At 40.2% G+C, this 21,847-nt stretch overlaps 1 protein-coding gene across 1 annotated transcript in view; it reads right to left on the reverse strand.

Moving 5' to 3' along the window:
* The window catches only part of LOC117746941 (phospholipid phosphatase-related protein type 4-like), a 36,309-nt gene extending 20,993 nt beyond the window's left edge, over nt 1-15,316 (reverse strand). The window contains exon 1 of the mRNA XM_034556290.1: nt 15,233-15,316. Within this exon, the coding sequence (XP_034412181.1) occupies nt 15,233-15,316 (84 nt within the window). The remainder of the gene's footprint in view (nt 1-15,232) is intronic.
* Nucleotides 15,317-21,847: the final 6,531 nt, after the last annotated feature.

Raw genomic sequence — 21,847 nt, forward strand, 5'->3', positions numbered from 1 at the left:
TTGCTCTCAGAAATTTTGACCAAAGCTTTGTACTGTAGTGTCTGATGGACAGATGCTCAGGAGGAAAAACACTCCTCTCGTTGCTCCTATTAACCGTATACTTGTCAGGTAAGCCACATAGAGACAGGGGCTCCATCCCTGGCTGCGCTAGTCCATGTCGATGCGTCCTTGGGCAAGACACTTAACCCCTGCCTTCAGTATATGAATGGAGGTGAATGGGTGAATGACAGGGAGGGTTTAAGTGTAGGATGCAAGAGTGGTCATTGGACTAGATAGCACTATTGAAGTGATTGCAACTCTCCTATGATATCGGTGAGAATTCATTCACTATTTTCTAACTTTTTAGACTAAACTAGTAAAAATGAACAATAACAATATGTTGCAATATGTATAACAATAATACATTAATTTATAAAGAAAACTATAGTTAGGTTATGCTTCAACTGCAATGAAAGCCGAGTGATTGCTTGAATATTTCCAAATTCTTCCTTAGACCCCTGCACAGATGATCATAACAACCCTGAAAAGTATGTCATTGTCACTGTGCTACTCTGTACTAGCAAGATAAAAACAATTGCTAAATGATGGATACTGCCTAAACATTGGATCATGCCTTGCCTCCATGCTGTTCAAATGATCAACTCTGTGATGGCGCACGCTTTTCTGACTGCAAGAGTTATGTAGACCAGTCATTGGCTGTGAAATCCTCTCTGTTCCCACGCTCTGCAAAGCAGGATCCCCACCAGTAGTTTGTGCTCACTAGAATTACACATTTACCAATAATTAGTCAAACAAGTCTACAGTCATGCTAGCAGCTCTGAGACTATACTAAGGCACAGTGGTGATTTTAGATAACTGCAAACATCAGCATAGCAAAATGCTCAAAGTAACAACGTTAACATGCTAATGTTTAGTGGGTATACTGTCAACCATGTTCAACTGATGGTTGATTTTTAATACTGTGGTTTATGATTGGCTGTGACTCCATCCTGTGACTCCATCCTCCAACATGTATGGGTTAAGGAGGATCCTAAAGTGTGTGGACAAAGCTGATAGTGTTTTATATTTTTGAAGGATGGGTTTTGTGGGGAGAAATAAACTGAAAACTTGTAAGACATGATATTACACAAATACTTCTTGGAAGCTTGCTGTAAAATCAGCTGTTCCCTGAGGCGTGTGAGACCACATTTTCTAACGTTTTCTTCAAGAGAAATTAATTGAAGGTTCATTCAACAGTCACCACATTTAAGAGTGCTTATAGTTAGGGCTGAATCAGGTTTGCCCTGGTCCAGCCCCTTGATATGCTGCTATAGGCTTCTAGGCTGCTGGGGGATGTTTTAGTATACACTGAGCACCTATCTCCTCTTCTCTCTCTACTTATGGATGAATTTACTTCTCTCCATTGCACCTTATTAAATCTGATTCCTCCCCGGAGTCGTTGTGACTTCACGTCTCAGATGGTCCATTGGACCTGGCTGTGTCTGGAGCTGGTCCTGGGTCCTAAATAAAATTGGTCCAAGCACAGAACCTTGTGGAACTCTGTGGTTAACGTTGGTGGTCATGGAGGCTTCATCGTTTACAAATACAAACTGAGATCGATCTGATATATAGGATTTAAACCAACTTAGTGCGGTACCTGAAATGCCAATCGACTGATCCAGTCCCTGTAATAGGATGTGATGGTCAATGGTGTTGAACGCAGCACTAAGGTCTAACAAAACAAGTACAGAGATGAGTCCTTTATCATCACTAAGGTCTAACAAGACCAGTACAGAGATGAGTCCTATATCTGATGCAATTAGGAGGTCATTTGTAATTTTCACCAGTGCTGTCTCTGTGCTGTGGTGTTTTCTAAATCCTGACTGAAACTCCTCAAATAAACTATTCTGATGTAGGAAGTCGCACAACTGATTTGCGACTACTTTCTCAAGGATCTTAGAGAGGAAGGGAAGGTTAGTGATCGGTCTGTAGTTAGCCAACACCTCTGGATTAAGAGTGGGCTTCTTCAGGAGAGGTTTAATTACAGCTACTTTGAAGGAATGTGGTACATGCCCTGTTAGCAAAGACACATTAACAATATCCAGCAGAGAGGTGCCAATTAAAGGCAACACGACTTTAAGCAGTGTTAGGTTGTAGTGGATTTTATATATATTTGCACATGTAGATAAGAGAAGTTTATGTTTTAAATTAATACATAAAGAAAGATATGATAATTAATTTGGGATATTATGAGGAATATTCTGGAGGAATGTATTGTGAAACATAAGAGAGGATCACTGTTTTATTATTCTGTTTTAATGACAAATGTAATGATTAACTGTATGATGCATGAGAATGAATGAATGTTTTATTGTTTAGACAATAGTTAAAATGGATGCCGATTGAAACCTAATGTGTTGCTTTTATTCGGAAGGCAGGATAATAGGGTTTTATTGTGAAGGGGAACTTCCTGTCCTTGACCGGAAGAGTGAGCTTTGACCTCGCCTGTTTACTAATTGGCGTAGCGAACAGAATGGCGGCATCCTTTGAACTGACCAATGGAACTATCCTTTAGGTGTGAATTCATTTGCATGACCATACTAATAGCCGAGCATTTGTTCTGGGGAGACATGGTTCTACTGGTCTGGAGACTCGAGACAGCCCCGGTCTGTGGCTCCCTGGGAGCTGCACTCCGTCTGTGGAGAGTTCCTCCTTTCTGGCCCCACGATCGTGAACGCTACATGAGTATTATCTTTGCCATTAAATATTGTTAAACTTTAACTCGAATCCTGAATTTCCTGCGGCCACGGGACCCGGAGCTTTGAACACGAATCTTACAGCAGCCTCGTTGGGATGGGGTCCAAGAGACAGGTAGACGGTTTAGAAGTAGAAACCGTTGAAGACAATTGGTCTAGGTTAATGGGAGAAAAGCTATCCAAATATACACCAGGGCATTCGGCCGTTTCCAAGGCCACTCCTCTTGATGACAGATCGGCAGTAGTTGAGGGCAAGAGATCATCAATCTTGCCTCTAATAGTTCAAATCTTTTCATTGAAGAAGTTCATGAAGTCATTACTACTGAGGTCTATTGGAATACACGGCTCCACAGAGCTGTGACTCTCTGTCAGCCTGGCTACAGTGCTAAAGAAAAACCTGGGGTTCTTATTTGTCTCTATTACTGATGAGTAATAGGCTGCTCTGGCATTACGGAGAGCCTTTTTATATGTTTTAAGGCTGTCTCTCCAAACTAAGCGTGATTCTTCCAGATTGGTGGAACGCCATATGCTTTCAAGCTTTCGTGAAGTTTGCTTTAGGTCGCGGGTCTGAGGGTTATACCAGGGAGCAAACCTCCTTTGCCTCACTGTCTTTTTCTTCAGAGGGGCTATCGAGTCTAGTGTCATTCTCAGTGAGCCTGTAGCACTATCGACAATCTGATAAATCTGGGACGGACTAAAGTTAGCAGAGGAGTCCGTCACATTGAGACATGGTATTGAATCAAATGCAGAAGGAATCGCTTCTTTAAATTTAGCTACAGCACTGTCAGTTAGACATCTGGTGTAGAAACTTTTGACTAACGGTGTACACTCCGGGAGTATGAACTCAAAAGTTATGAGGTAATGGTCTGACAGAAGAGGGTTCTGTGGGAAGACCTCCAAATGCTCAATGTCAATGCCATATGTAAGAACAAGGTGGAGGGTGTGGCCAAAGCAGTGAGTGGGTTTCTGTACTCTCTGACAGAAGTCAATCAAGTCCAACAATGAGATAAATGCAGTACTAAGGCAATCATTATCAATATCCACATGAATATTAAAATCTCCTACAATAATAACCTTATCAGTTTTAAGGACTAACCTTGATAGAAACTCTGAAAATGTAGATCTAAATTCTGAATATGGACCTGGTGGCCAGTACAGTATAACAAATATAATTGGCTGTAATGTTTTCCAGGTTGGATGTGAAAGACTAAGAACAAGGCTTTCAAATGAGTTGTAGTTTAATTTAGGTTTAGGATTCATTAATAGGCTTGAGTCAAAGATGGCTGCTACTCCACCTCCTCGGGCCGGTGCCTCGAGGAATGTGAGTATTAATATGACTTGTAGGAGTTGATTAATTTAGGCTCAGGCCCGTAGAGATCACCCCCGCAACCCCCGCACTGCGGGGGGGCCTCGCGTGGCAATTTTATTTAATTTTTTTAATCCAACACTAGCCAGCGGACTCGGCCGTATTGAAGTGTCGGCTGACTCGGCTGTGTTCCGGCTCGATGCGGCCAAATGTGAGCCACCTTTGGCACATTTCACTGTTGCCATGTCTGGCCCAGGTGTAGCTGTTACGGACATGGGCAGATTCTGTCTGAGACATGGCAACCGGTTTATCGGCAGCCATCATCGACTCTGGCTGATGATGGCTGCCGAATCTGGGCCGAATAATGTAATAAATAAATCATATTACATTACGTAATAACATTAAGATATCCCTCAAAGTTGTCTCTCTCATATAAAGCTACACAATAAAAAAAAGTATTTTAAACTGGCTTTATAAGTTTTAAATAATAGTTGTAAAGGCATTCGTAACAGGCAACCACTAGGGCCTCCTGCTACGCGGACTGGTGTTATTGTTGGGCCGCGGTGCATTCTGGGAGAACTACGAGGAAATTTCTCTTGAGGAAAAATGAAACGCACATTTAAAAGTGGTGCCCAAAAGCGGCAATCAAAACAGAACATTTCTGAATTAAATGCCAAACTTCCCAAAATTACAAGTCTTTTTCGACCAGCTGGTGAAGGATGCACTCATCTGCCAGAAGAGACAGGTATTGTACTGTTTGCTATAGCTAACATTACCACGTAGCTAACGTTATACTTTGACAGCTGTACTGCTCTGTCTATGTGTTGTGCTTGAAAATACATTAACCTTATTAAACCTATGCTCTCACTATACCCCCTGCGCCCATTATCGGACACGTTTCCTTAATTATCTCCACAACCACATCGTTGTTTAACTTCATTTCATGTTGTCCAACACTGCAACCCTTTTGAGAAGACAACGGCTCTGTACAAAATAATAAAAGTAACCGTTAAGTAAGAAAGGTCATTTTCCAAGCTAAAACTGATCAAAACATATCTCAGAAGCTCCATGTCACAAGAGAGGCTGTCAGGTCTGGCCATCCTTAGCGTAGAGAATAAACGTCAGTTTAGATGTAAAGAGCGTGGTTAAAGACTTTGCACACAGATTTGCTAAAAGACGCGCATGTGTATTCAAATGCAAACCTGTAGAAAGTAGCCTACCGGTGTATCGACTATATGTAGGCATATTTGTTATGTTGTTGTAACATATGTTCTGTTTGAGCTGTTTGATAGGCCCTAGCATATGTTTTGTTTCTGTTGGAATACATTTGTTCTCTGTTTGAGCTGTTTTTTCTGATTGAATAAATTTCCCTCAAAAGAAAAGCTTGGGTCCTGTTCGTTTATCTTTGGATAATGACCGCCGGACAATACATTATCCCTTACATATGGGGGGGGGGGGGGGGGGGGGGGGGGGGGGGGGGGCGCCCCCTCAGGGTTATTCTGCAGGGGGGCCTCATGTGTTACGGTTACGGCACTGTTTAGGCTGACATATTTTTCATGGCTCAGCCAGGTTTCAGTAAGACACAATAAATCAGTAGTTTTAAACAAGATTCAATGTGGCCCGCTCTGGCCCCCGGGATGCATATGACTTTGGTCCCTGGCTTCGCTATCTTCACATTTCTGACTATGGAGCTACCTATAACCAGGGACCACATTGGGATTTTTTTACTGTCAAACATTGATAGTGGTATCTACCCTAGTTAGAAGCTCCACAAAAGACTGCCAAATTCACAGAAACAGTCAGGACAGATGAATAATTATTGAGTGATTGACAGATGTTATTTAGATGTCTATTCTGTTCAGTCTTTTACAGAAAGTTGCAAAACTTGTCAGTAAGGGGGTTTCAGAAGATGTAAGATGACCCAACAAGTACTTTGTTTGATGCATATTGAGGCCTTCTGTGATTTACTTTGATATGTTTAGGCTGGTTTAGTGGATTTGGAGCAGGTCATGGTTAAACGTTGTGTAATAGTGATACCCTAACCCCAAACCTGGAGAGGTTGGAAGGAGATATACATTTTTGAATTGTTATGTTTCTACCTAAAAACCTGTGGAGCTTACATTAGCAGTTGTTTGCTATTCTAGCTACTGAAGGTATACTGAATACAAACACACGCTTTTTAATGACCTACCCAGCTTTTCAATAAACGTGTCGTTCCTATATTTCATTGTCTCAATCTCCAGGTGATGAGGTGGTTCTCTTTTCACTGTGATCTGTAGCTTTAGCATGTATTTTCATCTTTTTAACTTGTTTTCACTGCTGAATCAGTTTGACATCCTGGATATATCCTTCAAACACATATTGTAGACCCTTCTATCTGCTTTTCTCTAACATCTCTTTTTCAGGGACAGCAGTTAGTGACAGTGTGGGCTCCACGGTAACTGATAGCTACGGAGTAGCAGCTTAGCGAGGGGTCAATTGTCACAATTAGTATATGAATTATTGTGTTATGGCAAACAAAATTTTGTAAGGTCAGACTGACCTTTTACCTTTGATCATCACATTCAAATTAGTTAATCCCTGCCCAAATTCCCTTTTTAATTATAATTGTGCTTATTATAATGGGCCAGACGGAGGGACGGATAACCAGTAAACATAATGCCTCCAGCCATGACTGTCACTGGCACAATTATAAACCTTCAGGATGTAAATCCGCCAATGTGTACTATATCATGCCTATTTGATGAAGTGAGTACAATCATGATAATTTGTGAGACCCATAGTCAACTAAAGCCACTGTGCACACAGAGAAAATCAGGCTGCAGTAGGGATGTTTTTCTCCTCTTAACGTCTCTAGCCCTGAACACACAGATGTAAAAATACACCCCATTCAGAGGGCCATGTTGCCTAGCAGCCAGTTGGTGGGTAGGATGGTGTGACAGTGTGTGAGATAGAAAATGTAGGAGAAACAGAGCAGCCCTGTCAGCGAGAGAAAAGAGAAACACACAATAATTATGATTCAGATCATTCTTTTTAACCAAAAGCCAAGAAAATTCAGCCCTACTATCAAACACTCTATATAGATATTTACTGATGTACAATTGTGTCATCTGGCCAGACTTGTTAATTCTGCAAAAAGAGGCCAAGATGACACTTGATCACATGCTCTGTTTCCAGTTAAGATTGCAACATTTAAGAAAAGCAACAAATCTACAAAACTACGTGCCAACAGACTTGAGTCATTCAACCATTATTCAGTTTACTTAATGTAGAGGATTGCCTATAGCTTGGTGGGATCGAAGGTTGGTTTGGAAACTGTCCAGCAGTGGGCAGGGAAACACTCCATACTGACACATCAGAATGACTCTATAACGATACATGAGCACAACCTCGATATAGAGTTTGAACTCAACGCTATATCTTTTTGTCGAAACGTCATATATCAACTAACTCTGGACGTCGCTGGATGTCTGGCCAAGAAGACAAGATATCAACTTGTTTTGTACAACCACAAATGTCGCCTGCTTGGTGGGCACACTACATATCCCAATACCTTTACCCTCTGGAGGAAGCGGGGATTTAACCGCCAATCTGCCAACTGGTTTGCACACTAGCCAAGTGATGTGGAGTGGGAGAAGAATGTCTTCCCTGCTTGCTGCTGCAGTTTCAGCATATTTGTGAATACATACAATGTCATTTAAATATCAAAAGTGACAGTAAAAGTGCTTCTAAACAGAGAGCCGATACGGCTGCACCTGTCACCCATGACATCAGTGTTCTGTATTTTGAATGGCCGGCAGTGGTACATCTTATACTATAACCAAACATGAACAGTTATTCTGCCAGCAGCAGTTGACATCAGTTGGGTGTTCTGTTGCTAGCACAGTGACCACCGCTACTGGCATTACTCTATTGCAGCTGCTGTTCATGGTTTCCGCTAAAACGTTGGAAGGTCTTGTGGCCAAGTGTCTTGTTTTTAGATCAGTGAGCCCGGGCCGAAGTTATGGCTAACTTCAGGGCTAACCGCTTAACATTAATCAGCAGGTAGCAAGCAAGACACAGTGTGTAGTGATTAGGTTGACAAGGGTTGGGTAATAAACAACTAATAAACAACTATTTTGGCTTGGGTCTTGATCATTTGTAGCATGTATTTAAATGCAAAAAAAGGCCAAATAACCTAAACTGCTATAACATTAATGCTAACTTGATACTCACGGCAGTCACAAACACTCTCTCTCCCTCGCTCTCTCGCACACTCGCTAATATAATGCATACGACCTACACAATGAGTTATTCCTTAAAGGACTTCACAACTTGCATAATACATTTTAGTTAAAAAAGCCTCCTAAAAACTGTCTCTGAGCTTGCAATAACCTGGCGGGAACCCTATTGTTTTTACTGGAATTGTTAGCATACAGCCTTTCGTCAGATATGTTTTCGAGCAAATATTAACACAAATCTTTTAATAACTCCCCAAATGCCCTTGTCGAAGCCTTACATGAACAGCTGTTCACTTTGTCTAAAGCAGCACTGTGAGTAACTGTTGAAATACTGTTGGGAGATGTATATCCCTGATATGTATTTCACTCTTGTGGACGCTATATGTATATTTACTGTGCTGTGCAATGGGGACTTGAGCTTCACTGTTGATACTTTGTGTCTTCCCGGCATAAAGCACAATGCAACTAATTTAACAACCCTTCTGTACCGAATTCACTTTCCTTGTTTTCACTTTTCACTTAATGGCCAAGGGCAATCTGCTGTCTTCAACCTTGATTGGAAGTGGGTTTCACTCAATGCATCTCTGCACACCTACACACACCATGAGGGCAGAACAACCATACTCAGGTTTCTGCGAAATATACCTCCGCTAATCTCATCACATAGCCACATTGAGTGGGTTGTAGCTTAATATAGCGGAAAGTGTTACCAATAAATTTAGAGTTAGTGTTAAATTTCAAACCGGTTTGAGATGAAATCAACCACCAGACCAGACCGGTATACAAAATTTTACTACTAGGTGTGCACTTGATTCAGCAGCCAGTCCACCAAAACTCAGAGGAGCAGCCTGCAACTAGAATGAGAATAGATGGTCCACCTTAAAGGTCAGTCCACCTTAAGAGAGCCTGGGCCAAGGTTGTTGTTGTACAGCAAGTGGAAAGCGAGCCCTAAGGAAGAGTGCCAGGATTTGAAGCAAATTGTAAATATTGGCCAAAGTGTGGATTAACAACTTTCTGGTCCATCACGCGATGCCACTGGGCCCCAAAAGACTTTCCCCCATAGACTTACTTTGGGGAAGAGAGTCCACGACGTTGTAAAATGCAATAATAGCTGAATGCAGAGTTACTTTCCTTCCTCTGTTTGTTTGAATGAGCCCGAGAACGAGGCTGGACTGAGGGTTAAGATAGTGCGCATGCTCTATGTGGGCACACTGACAATCTCTGGATGATCTGGGTAATTCTGTACTCGCAACAGAGCAACATTCATATGTATGTAAGATTATTGCTAACCGTCTCAATTACATTCTCTTACTCTCTTTTGATCACTTTACGTTAAGCACACTCGACTCGGCAGGAGACTGCACACGGCTCCTTTTTCTGTTCATAAACTCACATGATATTATGGTAATCACCATATTGCTCAGTACTAATACAATACAAGCTGGAAAACCGTGCCCCCCAATTGGGGTGAAATGTACACATTATGGTTAAATTGTGTAAAACATTACAATAAACATGAATTAGTAAGCCATTTCAACACAACTCAAACATCAACTAAAAGAATTATTAAAATATCATAATCATCATTTTGTCAGGAGTCAGCCCACTCAGCACGTTTTCGGAACTAGCAACCCGTAGCTCGGTGCTATCAGAAAAAGCCAGATAGCAAAAAGCAAGAGGATTCAACACAGATTATCTCTGTGATGCACCAAAGCATCACAGAGATGAGCAAAGAACCAAAAGAACACAGCAACATGAAACGCTTCATTGCTTTACAGTCAGCAAATGTGGCTTTTTTAAAAAAAAAAAATGTTTTCTTCTTCTAATCAACAAAGAGTGCTGTATTTGGATGTATTGAACACAAGTAATATACAAGTGAAATATATGGTTTGGTACATGAGAAAATTCAAATTGCACAGATGGTGCCCAAATGTCCATTTTGCATAGTTTATCTGTACTAGAAACTCAAACTTTTTTCTGCTTCACTTTTTCAAAGTCAAACTTGGCAGAGACTGTTCACATATGTTGATATGATCTCTGTGTTTTTTGACCTTTGCTCAGCATCCTTCCAAGAGATAATCATCCTGAAAGTGCTTTTTTTTCCTAGGCGAACCTGCAAATTAAATTATTGCTGTGTTTCATCTTTATTTACTCTTAACCAGTAACAAATATACTAATATTTACACATCTGAACAAAAGCTCATATGGGTTGCCTTTATTATAACACCAACATTATTCAAATAGCCTTTGTGGTTGCAGAGATACACCCTTTTTAGTTTGGGTATGCAATTTTCGAGCAGAGGCCTAAAAATACATTTGTTTTTAACATATCCACTTCATTTCCTTCATCATCCTTTTTCTTGTGATGATTTTCTGACTTGGCAACTTCAAAGTGACATTAAAGCTGAACTTTGAGAGGAACAGGTGGCTGCAATAAACTAGATATTTCGAGCAGAAACCTAAAAAATAGGTCGTTTTTTAAAAGGTGACGCCATCGGCACAGGTTTCTGATGTAGGCTACTTTTTAATTAGAAGATGTCATAATGACAAATACAGGTTCAATCGCCTTTTAATAAATCAAACTGGTTTAAGCATGTACACCGGACCGGACCCGCAAAACCAAACTTGGCCTTCAGCCTTCTTGCTCCAAAGGTGGCAACGGCTTACTTACTACAACGTGCTTTACTGCTTCACCCCAAGTACTAGAGCATGTGTTAAGAAGTCATTGTAAATCCATCGAAAGGATGCATATCAATAAACCCCCTCCATTTTACTATTGTGTTTTAGCTTGTAGACTAATAGGATTTGGATAGAAATGTGTCAAGCCCCAGAGATGTTTCTAGATCTGTAACACTGAGGTAGATTTCCATTTAATATCTCTGGCGGGCAGTTGTTGGCAATGTTGCAAATCAATAAAGTAAAAAACTACAATCCCATGATATCATGTCACCACCACGAAGCAAAAATAATGACGGTTTGTAGTCTCATTTAGCTACTTACATTAGCTACTACGTAAAAACTGGAATAAAAAAGTGGGATATTTATGACATATTTTGTGTAGTACAAGAACAATCTATTACGCTTGTGTTAACCACAGATCGTATATCAGGGATCGAACTAAAAGCCCATTCAAAAATCCCATTGACTTTGAGACGACAAAATGCAATATTTAATGGCTTGACACTCTTTTTAAGTGACTAAGTTATCACGGACGATATGGTCCCTGTGAACCATGTAAATGCCTTCATTTATACATATTCCAGCAATTTAGGTTGCCTGGTAAATCAGTTAATTGTAAGTTGTAAAGATACTGTCTGTATTTGTTGCAGTATGACCTGCCAGTACACTCAGTACACTCTAACCCCAAATTCAACACCTGATGATGCAAGCAGGACTCAATACAGAGAGACCTTTGATCATTCCTACCACTTCAATCTTTGAAAACAGAAATTTGGAAGTCAGACCCAAAACGTGTTGTTGCTGATCAGCCCGTGGTTAACTGCATTATCGGGAAGAGAACTCAAGTTATGTTATCTTGTGTAATACAATGTGTAAGCATGCTGTCCATGACAGGTACATGAAGATTAAGCTGACACTGATTGAAATGGTCCTTAAAGTAAAACAGAACAGTAATGGAACTTTCTTTAACTAAAATACTGCAAAATCACAAGAAGAAACTGGACTGGGGCCCTCATTCATCAAGGCTTGTCAGAAACTCTGCAGTGACACAGAACCGAGTCTTCTGTTCCAGTGTTCCTATTTCAATATGATAATCGAAATCTAGGTTATGACCAAACAAAAGTCATCCTTGAAGGTCACGGCCACAGCTATTACCACCACCACTACTACTACTACTGATAGGCTACTAATACATTTCATAATTATTTTTAATGTATAAGTGCACATTGTGGAGCCTTCAGTATGGCGGCGTAGGAACCAAATGCATTACATTAGTGCATGCATTCAACCACGAGTACAAACTCAGAACAACAAGCATCAAGAAAGTAACATTTCTTCAAGAAAGCCAAACTAAAGTGCTGTAAGTATCACTGTATGGGATTTAGTCCGGGGGCGAGGAACAATGACCGAGACAGTGGAATAATGATGATTAAATTGTGTCCACATTTTGTGAATGTGGCATGATATCGAAGTATAAGTTAATGTGTGGATAGTTGATTCACAATCGTCTATGAACAATGTGGCTCACTTTAGTCTTTTCCTATCAAGGTGTTTTGGCGGATGATACACGAATGATGAGCATTATACATTATTATTATTATTATTATTCAAGCCGTATACATTTTGCATCCTGCCCGACACAAAACGTCTGTAACATATACACAAGGAATCATGACACCCTGAGACGGCAGTGTCACTGGCTGTAAAAAAGAACAGGGTAAACAGGGACGAGGTGAATACCGATTCTGAGGATCACTGCCATACATACCAAGATTACAAAAGGACTGGCTCATTGTTACGTGTCATCTCTATTGCATACTACAGGCTGGTCAAGGATCCATAATGATAACTTCATTATGAGCAGCAGAACCTGATTGTGGTATTCAGTGTGGTTGCTTAGAAGCTGTGGTTGCTTAGAAGCTGAACAGTCAGTGAACCACACAATACAGCAGTCAACCACATCCAACAGACAGCAGCCTGCAAACAGTCAGTTCCACTTGTGCCTCTGATCTGATGAATCGATAACAGATAGACAGATAGATAGATATATAGATACATTGACTGATAGATAGATAGAATATAGTTAGATAGACAGATAGATGGATAGATAGATAAATTGACCGATAAATAGATATATAGATAGACAGACATACAGATAGATAGAATATAGATAGATAGATAGACAGATAGATAGAATATAGATAGATAGAATATAGATAGATAGATGGATAGAAGATAGATAGATAGATAGATAGATAGAATATAGATATAGATGGATAGATAGAATATAGATAGATAGATAGAATATAGATGATAGATAGAATATAGATAGATAGAATATAGATAGATAGATAGGATATAGATGATAGATATAATATAGATAGATAGAATATAGATAGATAGATAGGATATAGATAGATAAGATAGAAAATAGATGATAGATAGATAGATATATAGATAGATACAATATAGATAGATATATAGAATTTCGCCCTATGTCAGCTGGGATAGGCTCCAGCGCCCCGCGACCCTAATGAGGATAAGCGGTATTGAAAATGGATGGATGGATGGATATATAGAATATAGATAGATAGATAGAATATAGATAGATATATAGAATATAGATAGATAGATAGAATATAGATAGATAGATAGAATATAGATAGATAGAATATAGATAGATAGATAGAATATAGATAGATAGATAGAATATAGATAGATAGAATATAGATAGATAGATAGAATATAGATAGATAGATAGAAGATAGATAGAATATAGATAGATAGATCGATAGAATATAGATAGATAGATAGAATATAGATAGATAAAATATAGATGGATAGATAGAATATAGATAGATAGAATATAGATAGATAGATAGAAGATAGATAGAATATAGATAGATAGATCGATAGAATATAGATAGATAGATAGAATATAGATAGATAAAATATAGATAGATAGATAGAATATAGATAGATAGATAGATAGAATATAGATAGATAGATAGATGGATAGATAGAATATAGATAGATAGAATATAGATGGATAGATAGAATATAGATAGATAAAATATAGATAGATAGATAGATAGATAGAATATAGATAGATAGAATATAGATAGATAGATAGAATATAGATAGATAGATGGATAGATAGAATATAGATAGATAGAATATAGATAGATAGATAGAATTTCGCCCTATGTCAGCTGGGATAGGCTCCAGCGCCCCGCGACCCTAATGAGGATAAGCGGTATTGAAAATGGATGGATGGATGGATATATAGAATATAGATAGATAGATAGAATATAGATAGATATATAGAATATAGATAGATAGATAGAATATAGATAGATAGATAGAATATAGATAGATAGAATATAGATAGATAGATAGGATATAGATAGATAGATAGAATATAGATAGATATATAGAATATAGATAGATAGATAGAATATAGATAGATAGATAGAATATAGATAGATAGAATATAGATAGATAGATAGAATATAGATAGATAGATAGAAGATAGATAGATAGATCGATAGAATATAGATAGATAGATAGAATATAGATAGATAGATAGAATATAGATAGATAGATAGAATATAGATAGATAGATAGATGGATAGATAGAATATAGATAGATAGAATATAGATGGATAGATAGAATATAGATAGATAAAATATAGATAGATAGATAGATAGAATATAGATAGATAGAATATAGATAGATAGATAGAATATAGATAGATAGATGGATAGATAGAATATAGATAGATAGAATATAGATAGATAGATAGAATATAGATAGATAGATAGAATATAGATAGATAGATAGATAGATGGATAGATAGAATATAGATAGATAGAATATAGATAGATAGATAGAATATAGATAGATAGATGGATAGATAGAATATAGATAGATAGAATATAGATAGATAGATAGAATATAGATAGATAGATAGATAGAATATAGATAGATAGAATATAGATGGATAGATAGAATATAGATAGATAGATAGAATATAGATGGATAGATAGAATATAGATGGATAGAATATAGATAGATAGAATATAGATAGATAGATAGATAGAATATAGATAGATAGATAGAATATAGATGAATATAGATAGATAGATAGATAGAATATAGACAGATAGATGGATAGATAGAATATAGATAGACAGATTGATAGATAGAGTATAGATAGAATATAGATAGATAGACATATTGATAGATAGAGTATAGATTGATAGATAGAGTATAGATAGATAGATTTCACCTCTACAAAATAAAAGCACGGCAGCAGAGTTACGCTGTCCTTGGTCTCACTCCCGCCTTTCAGTCGCTCCTTAGCACGAGACATAACGAGCGGCCGGTGGTCTCTCCCGTTACCGGGAGACAGGGAGCCGTACTTGATTCCCGTCGTAATTTTGACGAAATTCCGACGGACTCCGGTTCCCCCAAGCCCTTTAACGGCAGATCTCCATCGCCCGACGAGGTGAGCTGGAAGTGTCGATGCCTACTATGTGACGTGTCCGTGGACGCCTCTAAAATGCGTTTTGTGGGGCTTCAAAAAATGGTGACGGCGCAACACTGGCATTGTCTCCCCCAGAACTGTTGGCCCTGTGTGCTGACATTAAAATGCATCCTGGAAATGTATCAGGGGAGAGGAGTCCTCAGTCCCCGCAGTAACTGATGCTTCTCCACTCACTCTCCTCGCTCTGCTCTGCTGCAGCCAGCAGGTGACCGTCGTTAAGCCACAAGAATCAATAACGTTTCCCGGACGGATTTTCAAAACAAAGGCGCTCCGCTCTTTCTCAGCACTCTTTCCTCTGTATTCAATCACTCCCCTTTGCATTCTAAAGAACATGTGTGCAAACCTTTGTAATGGTGTTACCGTTATTTACAGAGGATTTTTGCTTTTACATTTGATGGTAGAATTATACTACAAAAATAATAACACATCTGGTCTATAGCGGCTAATTTCCCCAAACTTGACGCAGCAGCAGGTGCCAGGCAGCTAGCAATGGAGGAGATACATGAGAAGAGCTCCACTTAATGACGTCTCACTCTGCACCAAATTAAGGCATACTGTATTCTCAGTCACTTGAGCTACGTAAGATCCAAAGACCACTCTGTGAACTATGTATGCTTAGTGAATTGTTCTCTTTGTAAATTGTTACAGGGGCACTTGGAAGGAAATAAGAACAAATGAAAGATTCTAGCTACCAATGGGGGTGGGGGGACATGTCAGTGTACCTGGAGTGGCAGAGAGAGAGAGTGGGGTGGGGTGTGTGTTGTTGTCCTGCCTGTTGGGAGTTACTCTGTGACCAGGAGCCGATTGTCAAACCTGTTGTTTTGTTGGTGTAGGATACAGCCTTAGTGGCAGTTTACTGTCCACTAACACATTTAAATAAGATGTCATAGCTTGCTTTCCTTACTAAATTTGGTAGTGAAAAGTAAATAACGATTCCATTAAAATCTATTGTTTTGTGGGTGACTAAGACTAGGTAAGAAACCTTAATACTTGTCTTGGAATCGACTGAAATGTGTCTGTTGCGCTACACTTATTATTTAATGAAATAAGTGTCAAATAATTATTTTACTAATTATATTTCAATTTTAGACAATTTTTCACTTCTTGGTCAAGTTCCCATGCCGTTGTTGAGATTGGGCTACATTTAACATTTGTGAACTTGTTTTTTTTAATTAGTAAATGTAAAGCAATATATAATAATAATAAAATGAATTGTTGTTTTCAGATACTTTAGAAGTATTTTGGAGGGGTGAAAGCAGTGTTGGTATTAGAAAAAGGTCCCGTCTGGGATCCCTCACACCCATCGCTCCTGGACCGGCCCTGTAATATCCATTCTCCATTAGCCTGTAATGTATAAAAAGAACCCGCAACTCTCTGCCTAGTTCATTTGTTTACAGTGGTGTATAGTAACGAAGTAGAAATACACTACTACATTACTATTTATATTTCTGTTTACTTTCTTATACTTCACTACATTTTGCTAAGAAAACTGATACTTTGACTCCGATACATTTCCCCTGAAACCTTTGTTACTCGCTACAAAATCAAATCTATCTTTAGAAAAAAGATAATCATGAGGCCACTCCAACAAGCAGGTTGAATCAGTGGTGCTAGCTTGAAGTTAAATCATGGGTTAATCACTTTATTGCGCTATTGCAAACAAGTGCTTCTCACCGGATTGGAGTATATCTCTGGCGGAGGAGGTAGGGGGGAGACAGGTGTCTGATCTTCTAATGTAGCTATACATGGTGTATGTTTGGCTAACCTTCGCTAGCTACCGTAAATCAAATGAGACAATCAGTGTAGTAGACAGATCACTAGCGAGTTTGTGAGCTGAGGAAGTGTTGACAGTTGTGAGATTTGAGTCATCTTAGCTATAATCATTGCAGCACTAGTTGGCTAATGCTGCAATGCTAGCGTTAGAGTTAACTTAACGTTAGCTAGCGCTAAGTTGGCTAACGTTGGCCGACTTAATGTCAGCCACCACACCAGGAGGTGTGAGAGCCACGAGAGCGCAGAATTACGGTTTGAACCGCATTGGAGTGTGCAGGCTGTGCATGCAGCTGTCTGAAGCTGAACACACCTCTACCTGTGAAGATAAACACACCTCTACCTGTGAAGATAAACACACCTCTACCTGTGAAGCTGAACACACCTCTACCTGTGAAGATAAACACACCTCTACCTGTGAAGATAAACACACCTCTACCTGTGAAGATGAACACACCTCTACATGTGAAGATGAACACACCTCTACATGTGAAGATGAACACACCTCTACCTGTGAAGATGAACACACCTCTACATGTGAAGATGAACACACCTCTACATGTGAAGATGAACACACCTCTACATGTGAAGACGAACACACCTCTACCTGTGAAGATGAACACACCTCTACCTGTGAAGATGAACACACCTCTACATGTGAAGATGAACACACCTCTACCTGTGAAGATGAACACACCTCTACATGTGAAGATGAACACACCTCTACATGTGAAGATGAACACACCTCTACCTGTGAAGATGAACACACCTCTACATGTGAAGACGAACACACCTCTACCTGTGAAGATGAACACACCTCTACCTGTGAAGATAAACACACCTCTACCTGTGAAGATAAACACACCTCTACCTGTGAAGGTGAACACACCTCTACATGTGAAGATGAGCACACCTCTACATGTGAAGATGAACACACCTCTACATGTGAAGATGAACACACCTCTACATGTGAAGATGAACACACCTCTACCTGTGAAGATGAACACACCTCTACATGTGAAGATGAACACACCTCTACATGTGAAGATGAACACACCTCTACATGTGAAGATGAACACACCTCTACCTGCCTCAGCTACCTGTGAAAGGCTATTTAGCAACGCAGGACTCGTCTTCAGCCCAAAAAGAACAAGACTGAATTATTACATTTGATGATGAACAGGACATTTGTCAGTTTCCAGTAATGACTGGGTTGTTACTTTCGGTGCAGCTTTAGTGTTGATCATGTTTTGATATTTGAGTTATTTTGTGGATCATCAGACCGAGTTATTGCAGATCCAGCTTGAGCAAAACCTTTTCCTATTGTTTTCACATCAGGCCCAGAGGAGTTTACAAGGCAGGTGTCTTTTCTCAAAACACTCTAAACGCACTGTTACAACTCCTTCATAGTGTCATATTGCTTTTAGCAGAATTATGATGATAAGTTCATAGTAGATGCAAAAGTATACGTATGTACACAATATTATGTTGAACATTGTTGCTTCTGGATGGATCGCAGCCAACTGAGTTGAACTTATTTTCAACTCAACTCCTTGTCCTTGGTCATGGTGGCCACAGTACTTAAAAGAATAAACTTCATCATTATCAAAACTCTGACCCTTTGCTTTTTATTAACAGCATTTACTTGTACTTTTACTTTCAATACTTAAGTACATTTAATATCAGAGAATTACTTTTGATACTTAAGTACAGTAAATATCAGATACTTTAAGACTTGTATTCAAGTAGTATTCTCAGAGGTGACTTTCACTTTAGCTGGAGTCATTTTCCAGTAAGGTATCTTTACTTTTACTCAAGTATTGTTTTGGGGTACTTTGTACACCATCCATCCATCCATCCATTTTCAATACCGCTTATCCTCATTAGGGTCGCGGGGGCGCTGGAGCCTATCCCAGCTGACATAGGGCGAAGGCAGGGGACACCCTGGACAGGCCGCCAGTCCATCGAGGGCACATGTAGGGACATACAACCATTCACTCTCACATTCACACCTATGGGACATTTAGAGATCAATTAACCTGCAGCATGTCTTTGGACTGTGGGAGGAAGCCGGAGAGCCCGGAGAGAACCCACGCTGCCACGGGGAGAACATGCAAACTCCACACAGAAGGACCGCTCCGACCGGGAATCGAACCCGCGGCCCAAACTTTGTACACCACTCTTTGTTTATTTAGTTAACATTCACATTTTCAACCCGGCGTGTAGGGCATGGATTTCACCAACAGAGTGATACGTCTTACCATTATACAACCTTTGGAGGAAAACCAAAACCGATCGATGGGCGTGACGGCAGAAGTGTGCTAAAAACCTATTTTCCGCACGGGTAGGGCGCATGAGCGTGCGTGTGTATGTGAACGCCCCCTTTAGCACAACAGAGCCATACTCGTGATGATATGTGGGGCACTCAGCCTCCAGGACGCACGGGGCCATGTTAGGGCCTCAGGCCACTGCCTGCAATATGTTGGCAGGGTGTTGGTAGATCAGTCCTGTCAATCACCCCCACCTCTATGCTGTCATCAAGCTCATTAAGTGAATATGGCCAATGTAATCTATAAACTGTATTTCATTTATAATCGAAATTTATAATGGTTTATTTGACAGTATCTAATTTTATCAGCAACGCTAAATCAAAACAAACGGAAAACCTGAAAAATGATTCTGGTGTTTAATTTGTTCATTTCTTTGCATAAATGGTTGTATGCGCTTAATGCATGTTCTATACATTTGAACTGATAATATGAAACAGAGTAGGTATATCACATGTGCTTGTATACATTTAGTATACATGGCCTGTTATGGGCCTTTTTACCTAAGCAGTACATGTTTTGTTTATATACTAGTATTTTAGCTTAGATACCATACATGTCTCTGTACTTTTTATATATGGAATATATGCGCCTTGATATATTACCAGTGTATATGATTTATATATATAATTATTTGTATTGATCAGAAGTCATGGAGCTGGAAACCTAACACTGCATTAAAACCCTTTAAATGAAGCTGCTTGGTGTGCAGATCTTTTTGATTCAGCTCTCTATATCTTGATTTGATCCAGCACCCATCCTGCTGGTTACTGTGGGATGTGCGTGCCTTTTTTTACCGTTTCTCACCCCGACACAATGTTCTAAATACAACTAAACCTGTCCTTAAGTAATACACACAGCAGAGAAAACTATGTCTATTATAGTTTGTTCACACTTCAGAACTTAGAAATGAGAAAATCCACTTCTAGATTTATTATATTTTAACTTCAAAGACTTGTCAAATATTACCAAATGCCTTTTTCACTTGAATACAACTCTTGAATGGAACAAAAACCTTGTCAGTGAGCAGTAACACTGGTGCTTTTACTTCTTGACAACTCAAAACATCTGCAGGTCCCTGAAACTGAAGCTGCTAAATGGAATCCAGCCTTTATCCATTTCACTATTTACACATGTGATTTTACTGCCCGTGACCTGTCAAAATGTCTTCCATGAAAAAAATAGATGAATCCCCAAATAAGACTAATAACACATGGTACACAAATCATCCCAACTCTAAGTGATGAATTATCACCTAAATCTGCTGAGTTACGGGTCCAGTCCAAACTTTTAAGCCATGTGTTCACAGTGCACAACCTTGTACTGGGAAGTCTTGTAACTGGGAGTCTTCACATACATGACTAACCAGTGACAGGGTCACATACAACATCGTTCCCCAGGAGGAGTCCCTGATGAGGTCTCCAAGCTACCCTTTGTCACGGAAACACTAGCGAGAAGTGACACAGGCGTAGCGAAGTCCTGCTTGTTGATGTTGTTGGCAAGTGTTCACACTGTCTCTTACCGACCTCCACCTGTCCTCCAGTACCCTCCTGACCGTCCTGTTGTGCTACACCTACCTCCCCCTGACCCCCTTGTTGACCTGACCTACCTGCTGGACCCCACCGTCCCCTCCAGAACCGTTTTCTTCACCACCACCATGTTCACCTTCTCCACGCTGTCGAGAAAGATCACCACCGCGCTGTTCATGCGAGCAGCGGACTTCACAAGAGGAATTACCAACCGCCCCACGGCCAGAATGCAGTCCTCCACCGAACAAGAGGACCCACCAACCGCCCCACGGCCAGAATGCAGTCCTCCACCGAGCAAGAGGACCCACCACCCGCCCCACGGCCAGAATGCAGTCCTCCACCGAACAAGAGGACCCACCACCCGCCCCACAGCCAGAATGCAGTCCTCCACTGAACAAGAGGACCCACCACCCGCCCCACGGCCAGAATGCAGTCCTCCACTGAACAAGAGGACCCACCACCCGCCACACGGCCAGAATGCAGTCCTCCACTAAGCAAGAGGACCCACCACCCGCCCCACGGCCAGAATGCAGTCCTCCACTGAGCAAGAGGACCCACCACCCGCCCCACGGCCAGAATGCAGTCCTCCACTGAACAAGAGGACCCACCACCCGCCACACGGCCAGAATGCAGTCCTCCACTGAGCAAGAGGACCCACCACCCGCCCCACGGCCAGAATGCAGTCCTCCACTGAGCAAGAGGACCCACCACCCGCCCCACGGCCAGAATGC

This window comes from Cyclopterus lumpus, chromosome 17 (genome assembly GCF_009769545.1).
Source record: "Cyclopterus lumpus isolate fCycLum1 chromosome 17, fCycLum1.pri, whole genome shotgun sequence".
In the NCBI taxonomy this organism is placed as follows: domain Eukaryota; kingdom Metazoa; phylum Chordata; class Actinopteri; order Perciformes; family Cyclopteridae; genus Cyclopterus; species Cyclopterus lumpus.